The sequence below is a fragment of the Nyctibius grandis genome, chromosome 3 (assembly GCF_013368605.1).
Source record: "Nyctibius grandis isolate bNycGra1 chromosome 3, bNycGra1.pri, whole genome shotgun sequence".
Lineage (NCBI taxonomy): Eukaryota > Metazoa > Chordata > Aves > Nyctibiiformes > Nyctibiidae > Nyctibius > Nyctibius grandis.
This window is the reverse complement of record NC_090660.1, coordinates 97,376,618-97,390,684: the sequence shown is the minus strand read 5'-3', so window position 1 is coordinate 97,390,684 and position 14,067 is coordinate 97,376,618. Positions and strand designations below refer to the sequence as shown.

Here is a 14,067-nt window from a genome sequence, read left to right as displayed (position 1 = left end):
TTCACACTTGGGAAAAAATGATTTGAGGCCCATCTACCCTGACTGGGGTCCTGCTCACTGGTAACTGGAGCAGCCATCCTCCTAGAAAAAATTCTCTCTGGTATTTCTTTTAGCTTGCAACTCACGTACTCGTGCCTGTAGGGTACTGGTAGGTTGTCCATGCCATCTGCTCATGTCCTCCCCATAACCACGCAGGGCAAACCACAGGATACCTCGTGATGTGTTCTGTTTCCTTTGAGCTGGTCCTGTAGGAGAACGTTTTCTCTTAACAGCTGCAACGCGCGCCTGCGTAGGTAGAGAGTCAAGTTTATTCTCGATCATGGACAGTTTGTCTGACAGTTGTTTAAATGAGTCCTTGTTCTCCTTAGTCAGTTTTTCCACAGCCGAGATGCGTGCCTGCAGTGGGGAAGAAATACTATCTTCATACTGTCGCATACAGTTAGCCATTTCGCCCACACTAGATCGTGCCATAGCATCTCTCCCCATACTAATATTGACAATGTATGGGTATATGTCGGTGGAGCATTCTTCACAACCTTCCGGAACATGGATCGGTTGCATTCCACTTCATCAGGATCTACAGGATCTACAATGTCCCGTGGGTGTCTATAAATGATCTCTTGCACAGCTAGTTCTCTAAGGTAGTTAATACCTTTTTTCTATAGTGGTCCATTTGCTTAGGTGACTCATAACATCATCTTTATAGGGATACCTGCTCTTTACAGCTGACAAGAGTCGCCTCCAGAGACTGACAGTGTTTGACTTTCTTGCGAGCGCCTTATCAATACCACCATCTCTGGACAGGGATCCCAGCTGTCTGGCTTCTCTGCCATCCAATTGCATGCTCTCTGCCCCATTATCCCAGCATCAGAGCAACCAGGTAATAATAGGTTCACCGTCATAACGGCTGAAGTCTTTCCTTATATTTCTCAGGTCCTTCAGGGATAAAGAGTGGTAGGTTATCTCTATGTCCGAGTCCTCCTCTTGTGATAGTTCTGCTTTAGAAGGACCTTTCTTCTGTGATGGGTCTGCTTTAAAAGGACGATCGAGGAAACCCCCATCTGTGTTGGGCCCTAACTCTGCCTGAGAAGGGCCCTCACCTGGGTCATATGATGGCTCTGCCTTAGAAGGCTCTGAGTCATCATCCTTCACTTCACGAGCTGATTTCTTTTGGTATTTCTTCCTGGTTACAGGAGCAATTGGTACAGATTCGATAGATGCTGGGGTCTGAGTAGATGCAGTGGCCATCTTGGGGGGTGTAGCAGCTGTGGTACAGGCTGCCAAGGTTTCAGTGGGTTTAGTGGCTGTATCGGCAGTACACGCTGTAGGGTCTGAGGTGGCTGCATAACACCTACAACTGTCCCTGCACCGATATTTAATCTTATCCCACATCAGAAACACATTCAGGACAACCAAAAATAAAAACATACCACCTAGACAGCACCATCCTAATTTCGCAAAATCTAGTGGAATCAGCTTGGCAGAAAAGGAGAAGGTACTATTTCCCAAAGTAAAACTGGAAGTGTAATCATTAACAGAATCAGCTAAAGGGCACCTGGAGCGTGCAGATGAAGTTGCTGCTACTGATTCGCGATTAAAGCTGCCCATCATTGTGTCATAGAGATAAGAGATCAGAATATTAACTGCCCAGTTCATCACAGCATAAATCAGTATCAAACCCCATACCAAAACAATACATTTCGACCAGCGCCCACTGCTAAACTGCATGTAAACATTCATAAGAAGCAAGCAATAACACAGTGCCCACGGCAGGTAAGGCATCATTGCAATACTCAATTGTGAAAGAAACTCCATAAAAAGACGAGATAACACAGCATTCAAAAATGACATCACCATCTTCACTATCTGTTTTAACTTTCCAACCCCTCGTAAATCTCAAAGGAAGAAATCTGATGTTCTCTTAGCTGAGCTCTCTGTGTCTCCTCCCACCAGAGCCAGGATTCAACTTATCAGAGCAACCTGTTGGAGCTTCTCTCGAGCCCCACGTTGAGCTCCAATAAATCTGTCACAGTTTAAAGCTGGGCCAGCTATTAACCAGGTGGCAGATGCTCTCTGTTAACCCTCTCCCCCCCCACCCCAAGGGAAAGGGAAAGGGAGAGAGACTTATGGGTTGGAAAGTTAAAACAGTTTTAATAAACTATAGTAATGAAAAAGAATATAATAACAATAATAATAGAAATAACCAAATATATACAAATATGTACAAAACCAAGATCAAGAGCTTGGAAATCCTCCTCAGGCAAAGTTGCTCCCCCAGCACGGGCAGAGGGGAAAATGCAGCAGCTCCACCCAGCACGGGCAGAGGGCAAAATGCAGTAGCTCCACCCAGCACGGGCAGAGGGCAAAATGCAATAGCTCTCCCTGCCATCACACCTGCAGGCTTTTAACTGGATAATTGGCAAAGCTGGTACCAATCAGTGGGAGACAGGAGGGCCCCTCCCTCCTGGGCCCCACCTCCAGGAGGCAGTGGGTTAGTGATAAATAGGAAAGTGAGAATGACATGTATGGGATGGAATATCTCGTTGGTCAATTCTGGGTCACCTGCCCTCTCTGCTCCTCCCTGCAGGTGCGAGCCCCCTTCGGCTCTTCACTCGTAAGCAGTGAGGAATTTAGCAGTGACCTTGGTTTCTCTAAGACTAATTGGCCTGGTTTGGGCCAAACCAGGACACCACTGCTCTCCCTTCATCTACCAAGCCAGTCATTTCATCATAAAATGTTATCAAATCGGTCAAGAATGACTTCCACTTGGTGAAACTGTGCTGATTACTCCCCAGTCACCTCTTGTCCTTCATATACCTGGAAGTGGTTTCCAGGATTAGTTGTTCCATCACATTCCCAAGGATTGAGGTGAGGCTGACTGACATGTAGTTCCCTAGGTCCTCCTTCTTGCCCTTTTTCAAGGTGGGAGTGACATTTGCTTTCCTCCAGTCATCACGCATCTCTCCCAATTGCCATGATTGTTCAAAGAGTATTGAAAGTGACCTTGTGATGACATTTTCCAGCTCTCTCAGCACTCATGGGTGCATCCCATCAGGGCCTATGGACTTATATATATCTAGTTTGCTTAAGTATTCCCTGACCTGATCCTCTTCCACTGAGAGTACATCTTCCTTGCTCAGTCCTTCCCCCGTGAGCTGGGATTCAAGGCTGATCTTGCTCATGAAGAATAAGGTGAAGAAGGCATTCAGTACAGCAGCCTTTTCCAGTGGGAAAAGCAGCTCATGAGTTTCCTGACTTGATATCAATGTGTATTCTCATAGACAACGAAATATTTTAGCTCTTTTACCTTGCTGCTCCTTTCCTTTTCTAAACTCAAGTGAGCACAGAAGTTTAGTTAAGATTGCGTAATTATACAATTTATCCACACTTTTCAAAAATGTTTTATGTTGATTTCATGTCTAACAGCTCTGAATAATGTACAATCAGAAGAAAAGACAGTTATTTAGTGTCAGAAAAGGAAAAAAAAAACTGCGGATTGGTAACAGAGCCAGGAAGAGGTAAGGAAAAGATATTGGTTATCATGAGAGTATTTTCACCTCATCATCAGCTGATGATCTTTCCAGATAATCAGTGTAGCAAGTATTACATGTTGCTTTTGTCTAGAAAAGACACTATTGGTAGATCACCTTTCCTGTTTGGAGCGCTGTACTGTGTGTACAGTGTGCAGTAATCAACACCAGAAACCTTTGCCAGCTGATTTTTTTTTTTTAAAAAAACAAAATAAAACAAAACAAAAAAAACCCCAGAAAAACACCAAACCAAACCCCAAACCAGAACACCCAAGACACAATATATATTAAAGTGGCAGCGATTGTTGGAATTGATTTTGTTAAGTTATATTAGTTTATTCTTCAATAATACTGAACTGAAATAACTTGAGTCTGGTGCAGAGCAAGGAATAAACTTTATAAAACAAAGTGCTGTAACTTAAAGTTCAAAACTTATTTTCAAAATTCTCATTTTTTGACTTGTAAGCTAGAGACATCTTGGAGATGTTTTAATTTGGCACCTTCTGAACATCGTGCCTCTTAAGATACTTGCACCAAATTGTTAGTTTGAAAGAAAAACCACAACAACCAGATCTTGCTACCTAATGTATATGTTAAGAAAGAGTGAATTTGTCGTGCCACCTTGTTATTAACCCATTACGTGATAGTTCTAATGGTTAATGGGTTGATTCTCAACTTTTTAGTACTTAATATGGGAAGAATAAATTAAAAAATATTCTTTTCGATTTTGCTCTCCTTTGGTTCAAAACCTCAACAGTAGGTGAAAAGCATTCTGGAGCAAGTTATTGAATGGTATTTTTTTTTTGTACTGACATTTGGTGTGTTATACCTATGAAATGGAAATACTAAGAAAAATTTAAAGATATCAATACTTATAAAGAATATTATGTTGGACACATGGGTAAATTTCTTGAATGTAAATGTTTTGCTCTTCAACTCTACATTTTAAGAATTAATGCATTAATAAGAAATCTGATAAAAACGTAATTATTCTGCTTTATATACAGTCCGTGTAAATGCTCAAAGGACAATTAGTATGAACCAGATACGTTGCACTCCATCCATTTGTTCCACATCGAAATCACATACTTTACATTATTTGGGTGTTAAATATAATCACATTTTTGGTTCCCTGAATTTGTTAGATTTTTATGAAATATATTTTTGTTACCATCTTTTTTTTTTTTCAGTAACTGGTAATAATCCATTAAGTTGGAGCAGCAAATTCAAAAGACCTCTTATGTACCCCGCTTGATGATTGATGAATCTATGCTAGATTTTAAGCAGGGTTTAAAATGGTACAGAAGTTCGAGTTGATTTTTTTTTTTTAAATGTTCTTGTATGTGTCAGCCAAAATTGGTGTTCTTTTTTTTTTAAAATGCATTAGTCTGTATGGATTGTTTTTGTAAAGCTGAGCTATACCTGTAGCAGCAGTAGATGTGTTAGTGTAGCATGTGCAGCAGCTGTTTACTTGCTGCTTTTTAACAGTTCATTAGTTCAGCATATCTGTAATATATGTTTAAACTCCTTGTGTTTCTTTGATCTGAACGCCCTGTTGAAAAGATATGCTCTTTAATGCTTTATGAAAGGTTAATTTGAAAAGAATTTGGGAAAGATACCACTATAGAGAGTGATTTCTTGTATGTATGCTGTTTACTGCTTGTTAACATTGCCTCCCTATTAAATAGCAAAACAAAGCTACATTTAGAGGCCTTGTTTCCAGTAATTTAATATTTTATTTTGACTTATTTTTTGAAGATTTTTTCAGATGTGGCTTGTTTTATTTTTGTAAACTAGTGTTGTTTTTCATCTATTTACTCTTTTTATAAAAGCCCATACTTAGCTTTGCATAGATGAATATTTAATAAGTTTGTTTTCCTTGGAAAAAAAAGCCTTAGATATACTTCGATATGAGACAGTCAGGTATGTGATACTCTTTTCAGTGAATATATAAATGAATGCATGTAATCTTTTTTTTTCTCAAATGCACATTACTGTAAAGCCTTCATCGCTTGTCAATACTTACCTTACATTACACATTTCTATGAGATAAAATGACTAATTTTAGTGAAGACCAAACTATCAAAAATGTGTACCTACACATATATGTACATGTATAATATAAATGTGCATGGCTGCATATATCTGTCATTTTCTCTGGCTGTTCAATACACGTGTGTGTATGTTACTACCTAATTTAATGAGTATTTCAGCAATGGAGCAGATCTAAAACCAGCAGTGCAGGGAGAACATCTTTAGTCATATACAGGAATAACTAAGGAAAAGACATTGCACCTATTCCAGATTCATCATGCTTTAAAGCACTAGAATGTGACACACCTACGTGTTTCCAGAATCTAAGTTTCTCCCATTTTCATGAACATTTACACCATGGAAGATTGTGTATCCCAATTCAAAACCAAGAATTTTTATCAGCTGGATAGGTGGGTTACAGAATTGATCATTAGCAATTCAATTTAATCAATTTTTTTCCTTCAACTTTTTTCTTTGCTCATTTCCTCTTTTCTCTACCATTATCTTAGGAATTTTGCTGTATTATAAAATCCTTTCACTGCTTTATGGAAAATTCATTGTGAGCTGAGGATATTATCAACCCTTGATCGTATGCTTTGGGCAATTCTTCATTCAGAGGTCTGCACCAGAGGTCTCTCTGAAGTGTTTGCTAATGATGAAATAATTTTAACATCATGACTTGGTCAGTAGACTCACGTAGAACAAGTAATTCCTCTAACTTGATCTGTCGTTGTGAGACTCCACCTGAAGCCCTGCGTTCAGCTCTGGGGGCCCCAAAATAAGGACATGGAGAGGTTGGAGCGAAGTCCAGAGGAGGGCCATGAAGATGATGAGAGGGCTGGAGCACCTCTCCTATGAAGATAGGCTGAGAGAGTTGAGGCTGTTCAGCCTGGAGAAGAGAAGGCTCCAGGGAGACCTTCTAGCAGCCTTCCAGTACCTGAAGGGAGCCTACAGGAAAGCTGGAGAGGGACTTTTTACAAGGGCATGGAGTGATTGGATGAGGGGTAACAGTTTAAACTGAAAGAAGGGAGAATTAGATTAGTTATTTGAAGAAATTCTTTTCCTGTGAGGGTGGTGAGACACTGGACCAGGTTGCCCAGAGAAGTTGAGGATGCCCCCTTCCTGGCAGTGTTCAAGGCCAGGTTGGATGAGGCTTTGAGCAACCTGGTGTAGTGGAAGGTGCCCCTGTCCGTGGCAGGGGGGTTGGAACTAGATGATCTTTAAGGTCCCTTCCAACCCAAACCATTCTATGAATCTGTGATTCTATGACTTTTGGAATATTGCAGATCTTTGTGTCTTTGAGCCAAATACTTCTGATAATGAATGGCAATGAATGAATGACACAATGTAAGGGTAAATCTTAGTACCCAAACTTAAGATTTTTCTGTGTTGTGGCAAAGTTGGCTATTGAGGGTAAAGATGTGTTGCCCTTCTTTAGTTCTAGTTTTCCTCTTCTAACTTGATAAATAGCAGGAAAGTTTGATAAAACAAGCATGTTTCACAGTAGGTGTAATTATCTTCTTGGTGTGCAAAGATTTCTCAAATTGTGATAGGTTTTGATTTCTGATATTGCTTGCAGGCCAAAAGCACTGTGTTTATCCCTATCAGGTTCTGTCACCTCTTACCCTGAAGAATATAATTAAGTTTCTGAAGGATGTAGGAATGAAGTTACTGCTTACTTAAGGGACTAAAACTACATGGGACTTGAGCCTTATATAGTCTACTTTCAGAGGCCCCTTGAAACTGCTGATGGAATGCTTTCATCAGTTGATGAAAATGTGGGGGTTCTTGGCTGACATCGGTTCATCACGTAAGTTTGGGAAGATTACAGCTAATCAGTGATTGGTCTTTTATCCCAGCAGAGCACTTTTCTGAGCATACCTGAAATTCCTGCCTGAAGCAGTCATAGAATTTAATTTGAATTAGCAAGTTCATCAGCCAGGAAAGAAGGTGCTTTTGTGAACCCCAGCGGTTACGCATGCCTAATCTTTTTAATTAGGAATTAATTTAATTTTAATTAATTTAATTTTATTAAATTATTTAATTTTAAATGAGAACTAGGCCTAATGCCTAGTTTTATTTGAGCTCTCTGAAGCAATTTAGGTGTGTGCTTATGGTATTAATCTCAGAAATCAAAACAAAGCAATGATTGTGATTTCATGATAGTAGAACTTGTTGCAAGTTGGATCCTCCTTGCTGTTGGCGCTTGTTCTGACACAGCTTGGACAGTCTTGCAGCATAGATAAATATTCTTCTCTGAGGCAGATAGTGATTGCATGATGGTGATCTTAGATGTTCACAAAACACCATGTCTTAAGTAGAATTGCCATCTGTCCCCATTCCAAAGACTTTGTTAATTTTTCTTCCTGCTTGCTGCTTGCAAGCTGCTGCACGTGTGCACGTTATTCTGTGTGCAAACAGCATCCACTGTATGGGTTAGCTGGGTTTGGTATCATTTCAAAGATGGCAACCCATGTCTGGGCTGAGGCTTCTGAATTCAACATTTCACAAGCCAGAGCTTCGTTTTTTCCTTTAGTAATAATATTTAATTTCCTATCTTGGAATATTGTTTTGCCTTTTGTTTGTTATCAGGGAGGTGACTGTATAGGCATCCTTCAAATGAAAGTTACTCGTCTAATTGGTTGGTCAAGTTTTCTTTTCAAGGCATTTCTCATGTTCCCAGATCTGCCTGTATCCTCTTCAACCTCACACTCCTGGGAAGTTTTAATTTGGAAATAAAATACTTAGTTACTGAAAATCCCAAGTAACATAAAATATTAATTTATTCTACCTGGGGCAACTTTCCACTAGCCCTCTTTACAGGATATTTTAGCTTCAGTTAGGTGGCATATCTCCACATAAATCAGGAAATACTTGGGGCTTGGTATTTTTGGCAGGTTGTTTTTTAGCTATTATTGTTCTGTACCTTTCTCCAATTTTAGATCTTTATCGTTTCCAAAGTCATGTTGACCTCACAGTATGAAGTAAAATAAAAACTTTAATCTGTATCTGTTGATCCATTTACATGCATAAATAGCATATATGTATGTGTGTGTTTTGTGTACACATATTTAACATGGTGTGTAATGTGTTAGATTATTTGTGTCAATAACATTTAAATTTGGAAAAGGATAGCTTTCCTGTAGTTTTTTAGCCACTGCTTAAAAAGTTAATTGTAATAATTATACTGGAAAAGTAATAAATTTTCTTATTTTGAGTACTATGAATTATTATTACTCTAGTATTCAGTGTATAATAGCCATTATAATAACATTATTGCATTGGTCAGTATTCTAGAACAGAATCTGATTTTGACTTTGTCTTGACAAAACAACCTCATATAAATATTACCATAGTTCTATAACTTTATTAAATGTTCTTTATTTATCTTCTTTATAACACTATCAATTAGTAACCATAAAGCTTACATCTAAGTAGGTGTGTTAAACTTTACTACATATTACTGTATCGCTAGCTTTTTGGATTCTTGTGATGAAATGCTTATGATAACACTTGCCTGCAATGTCTCCTTTCCCATCAGATTCATCTTCTCATACAGCTGTGGGGCTCTTGTCATCTGCTATTTCCCAAGCCGCAATTTCCTCATCAGTTTGTGGCTAAAACCCAAATCTTGATGATCCTTTTCCATCTAGTTCAATGTTGATCTTTCATCTTCTGCATTCTTTTAACCAGAAGTCTTTTGCCAAAAACCTGACAAGTTTGTACTGGGCGTCATCAACAACAACATCAGGCTTGATTTCAGTGAGCAAAGATGAAACAGCTGTTTCATTGTCCAGATCAGCACTCAAGCACTCAATATTTGGTCATAATTTTTTCCAGCTTTGGCTGGCTGTGATAGTCTTGATGTTTTTCACTGTATGACTAGTGGTGTAACTTATTATTGTATGTTGCTGATCCATTTATTCAATGGTTCAGAAATAGATACTGCTTCTTCAGACAGTATTTCCATCCTGTTGTCTTTTGTACTGTCTTGTATTGTCTGTGTTTCTTCTTCAGAAACTCTTGCTTCACTTTGGCAAGTCAATGTTCTTGCAATGTTATGTCCAGAATTGCCAAATCATGGCTCAACAGTTGCCGTCATGGGAAAGCTGCAGATGGCTTTGTGTTATGGAAGGTTGTATCAGATAAAGTGCTAAATTTTGAAAATAAGTGATGTAATGTGTCTGACGAAAGTTTACAAAGCTTCAGACTTTCTCTCTGTATGCATATGGGAAATATTTCTGTGGTGTAAAACTTGTCTGTTCAAAGCTGATGGGTTTTTTGTTGTTATGGCTAGAGGACACCAAAGTGGCATGTAACTGTCTTCCAGAATGACTTTTTAGTGCTTTTGAAGACAAAGCTGATGACTGTACATTCAGAGGGAGAAGGAGAGATGAGAGTTCTGTTTGTCATTGACATTAGTATTTTCCTATTAACTTTGCATACCACTGTAAATATAAGTTGATTGTTTTCACTGGAGTAGGATTGATTATCTGATTGTCTTTCTTATTTTAATTTACTTTTATAGTGGAAAATGGTGAAGGCGTTTGGAAGTAATTCGCCTTCAATTAAATGATTTTTCTGTTTGTTTTGGGGTTTTGTATGTGTGCACGTGTTGCACACTGCTTGATTCGGTGGTCTGTTTTCTATTGGAGAAAATTTACAAGCACATTGCCCGCCTCACACGAATTTATTTCCCACAGAGATTCCTAATGCAACGTGTGAGGTTTCTCATTACCCAGCTATATGGATTACATTTTCACTCCAATACCAACAAAATTAAATTACACAAAAATTGATTAAGATGCATGTAATCCTGATGTCTGATCTTTAGAAAGAACTTTTGTCATCTTTAAATGATAAACCTCTGCAAAATCAATGGTAGAAATATTCTGCTTTTGTCAGCTGGGATGCATCTATAATTTACATAGCAGCTAATACTACAGCAAAATGTTAACGGCCAGCTATACAGCAAAATTGAGGATCCAGTTTTTTTTAACGATTTTGTCTTTTCTAGCTCGTGTTAGTAAAAAAAGTAACAACAAAGCCAACAGACTGTATTCATTTGTGCACCGCCAGTTCCGGAACCCATGTGGATTAATACACATCACTCTTTTCTAATCTTTAAAATAAGGGTGCAGTCCTTCAAACTAGATTTTAATGCCTTCAGTTTTGTTTAACAGTGTCATATTTTGAACAGTTTGTCATTTACTGATATGCTTGAAAGACAAAACAACTCAAAATCAGTAGTGGTCAGAATTGAATTTTATATTTAAAATGTGAGGAACAAATATAATAATGTATAAAAAATAATGCATCTTTCGTAGTTTAATGAAAGTCGATAACTTTCTTTGCAAAACTTTGGAATGTTCATATCTGGCTAAAATTTTCCAGTTTCCATTAAACGTTTAGATAATTATTTTGCTTTGGTGATCATCCAGGTTTATTTATGTGCATTTTGACTGGCTAACAAAGTTAATAAATTCTATTTCACTTTTTTTGTTGTTGTAAAGCTTTTCTCCAGACTAACAGGACTAAAATAAAGGATTACAAATGCAAGTCTGGTTGTAGAGTTTCATAATTTGTTTTCAAAATACATGTGCTCTAATCATTGTTTCAAGTTGTCTTCTATACATTTCAGAACATGCAGTTTAGGATATCCTTCTCATGACAATGTCGTAATTCGATATTAATGTGTTTTGGTTTTGAGTGGTTCACAAGGCACTTCTTTTTCTAGCAGTCTGTAGGAACTGTTCCACTTGGTGTGTCAGTAACTCGAAAAAAAGAGGATGAAGCATCAGTTGGAAGCGCACCTTTGGCAAGGCAGCAATCAAATCAAGCCTCTGAGTATGCCAGCAGTCCTATCAAAACAAAAACAGTAACAGGTATGGTCACTTAATTGAAACTAGCCATTCTGCCTTTGCAACCTCCCTCAATAACATGCGTCTACAATTGAACAGCATTAGCTGTGCAAATACTGTGGAACAACTTCCAGTTTGAAAGAAATATTCTCCCAGAAAATTACAACTTTTAAAATTAAAAATAATCAAACTTGCAATTTTGAAGTTTATGTTTAATTTTCTTCTCTTTTTTGTTTAGGTGCTATCTTTGGGGCCCTGATAGTTTCATGTAACACATTTTCTAAAACGAGATAAAGGAGATGTGCTTTCAATAGAATATCTGCTATTTGCCTCGATAATTAATATTTTAGTCCATAATTTTATCAGACTTTATACACTGTGATTAATCTCTTTGATTTCAGTCACTCTGTTCACATTGTTCACAAAGTTCACATTGCTTAAAGGCTGGCATGTATGGAAGTCAAGATTTGTGCATAAACAGATAAAATCACTGTTTTCAAAATCACTCTCCCATAGAAAATGCATTTGTTGGCACTTCTGTTTCTGGAGTTCAAGAACTTATTAGATTTAGGAATATTTTCTGGCCACTTAAAAGTGCTAAAGTTAAACTTTGTTATCACTAATCAAGATGATATGGCTTTCTGTGATTTTCTAGGCTATTTGTTCATATAGTGCTGTCTGCAAGTAGTAAAGTAGGAGATCATCCAAAAAAAGTGACTATCCAGCTGAGACTTTTAGTAATCCTTCTGAAATACACTGAACAAATTCTCTTTTCCTTTGCATTGATGTTTATTTTCAGATAATCATGAAGTACTTCAAGATGATGTCTGATGAATCTGAGATTACAATCTTGTCCGTTAGTGGTAGGGTTTAATTGTTATTTTGAGATTAAAAAGGACTAAACCCACAAAATCTGTTTGCTGAATATTATGTGGGTTGCCATGTTATCATTGGTAGCAAAATAACAGATTAATTTCAAAGACTTCTTTCTATTTAATTTATGAATATCCTTTATTTTTCACATTTATTCTTTTATTTTTACCATTTGTTTATGAATTTCCTTTATTTTTACCTGTAATGAAACCACTATACTAAGCATATTCTTCTTTTAACTATATTTATCATCTGTTCTGCTATATCAATGTCATAAATGATATGATTTTTTCTTCTTGAGGTTAATTCTATCTGTGCTTGTCAACAAAGCACAAAGGTGTAATTCACTAGAGAATCTTTTGTAATTATGAATGTTTGACATTCCGAACCAGCTATTTGCATGAACAGATGCTAGATTAGTTTGTGTTAATTACCAATTTATATAAGTATGCATGTAGTCTGCAGAAGTAGATTTGTACTTGAGTTTTAAAAATTAGTGTCCTGGTCTGATGCCTGTTTAGCTTGGTAGCCAGTTTTGATCTTCATCCTTTGTAATTCTTCACCTTGAGTATTATCTTTTCTGCAGTAATGATCCCACCAGAAGTCTACTGAAAGAAAACGTTATTGTGGAAAATCTAGATCTGCCGTGAATGTCAGTTTTGCTTTTGTTTTGGGTTTTGTGTGCATGAGTGCAGAAATGATAAAACAAAATGATAAATTATAAATAACGTCCTAAAAGCAAAAGAAGGATTTCTGTGCATCTCAGCTTCTTCCGCTTCTTAACTTGAAGTCAATATCAAGATGTGTTTTCAACATTGCTGCAAAAATGAAAAGTTCATTTTTGGGTTTTATTTATGTCAGCTATCACTTATTTGATAAACTGAATAAGTAAAGTAAGTTTAGCTTAAATGCTGGTTTTTTTTCATGATTAAGCAGATATTTGGCTTCTCTGTAGAACAATTTCGTGGCATAGAGTTTGATACTAATAAATGAAAGGTGATAGTACTAATTCTCTCAAGAGATAACATTGACTAAGCATTTTCTTTTTTGAATTAGAAGCAGTCTTTTAGAGAAGAGAGTACTAAATTTGGCTTCATTAATTCTCAACTGTTATGTTTTTTGAAAACAGTTACTTTTTTTTTAAGTGAGGCTACATTCGTATAGCAGAGGGTCTGTTTTGTTTTTAAGATGGAATGTGCCTGATACTGCTGGTTTGAAGGCTAGCCTGTGTTTTAAAATGTATACCTATTTGTTATACTCTGGAGATAAAATGTCAGGTGTAATATACCTGAAGTATTTGAGATTTACATGCAAAAATGAGGAATAAAAACCTAAAATGAATGCCGAAGAGCAAAAGCCTTGTATACTAATGAAATTATTTAAAGGGATGCTAAAATTATTTAAAGGATTGCTGTCTGTCTGCTTCACTAGACCACACAGATTTCCCTTAATTAAAGAAAGGAGAGCCGTGTCACACTGAAGTGCCATGCAAGCTTATTCTCTGTATAGCCTCCTGAAACTTCATGCAATGTTAGAAGCTTTTCCTGTAGAGTTCATCTTGTGCCCTGTTTGTCAGAATTGGCTTTGCGCTGGAAGATTTAGGGGACAGTAAAAACTAACGTGTATGTCATGTCACAAAAAAGGTCTCTGATTACAAAGCCACCAGTTACAGTGGTTAGAAAAGGTTGGATGGATGCAAGTGAGAAAGGTGAGATCTCATTCTCAGAGAAGCTTCAGTGAATCCTTTCTTTCACAATTCGTTGCTTTAC

General features: G+C 37.3%; 1 protein-coding gene across 6 annotated transcripts in view; it reads left to right on the top strand.

Annotated features, from left to right (window-relative positions):
• Positions 1 to 14,067, top strand: part of VPS13B (vacuolar protein sorting 13 homolog B) — a 506,220-nt gene that overhangs the window by 224,503 nt on the left and 267,650 nt on the right. For 5 of the 6 annotated variants that reach the window (XM_068395717.1, XM_068395718.1, XM_068395716.1 and 2 more), the window contains one exon: positions 11,302 to 11,449. In XM_068395717.1, coding sequence (XP_068251818.1) covers positions 11,302 to 11,449 — 148 coding nt within the window. The remainder of the gene's footprint in view (positions 1 to 11,301; positions 11,450 to 14,067) is intronic. The other variant, XM_068395719.1, reaches the window with a different exon arrangement.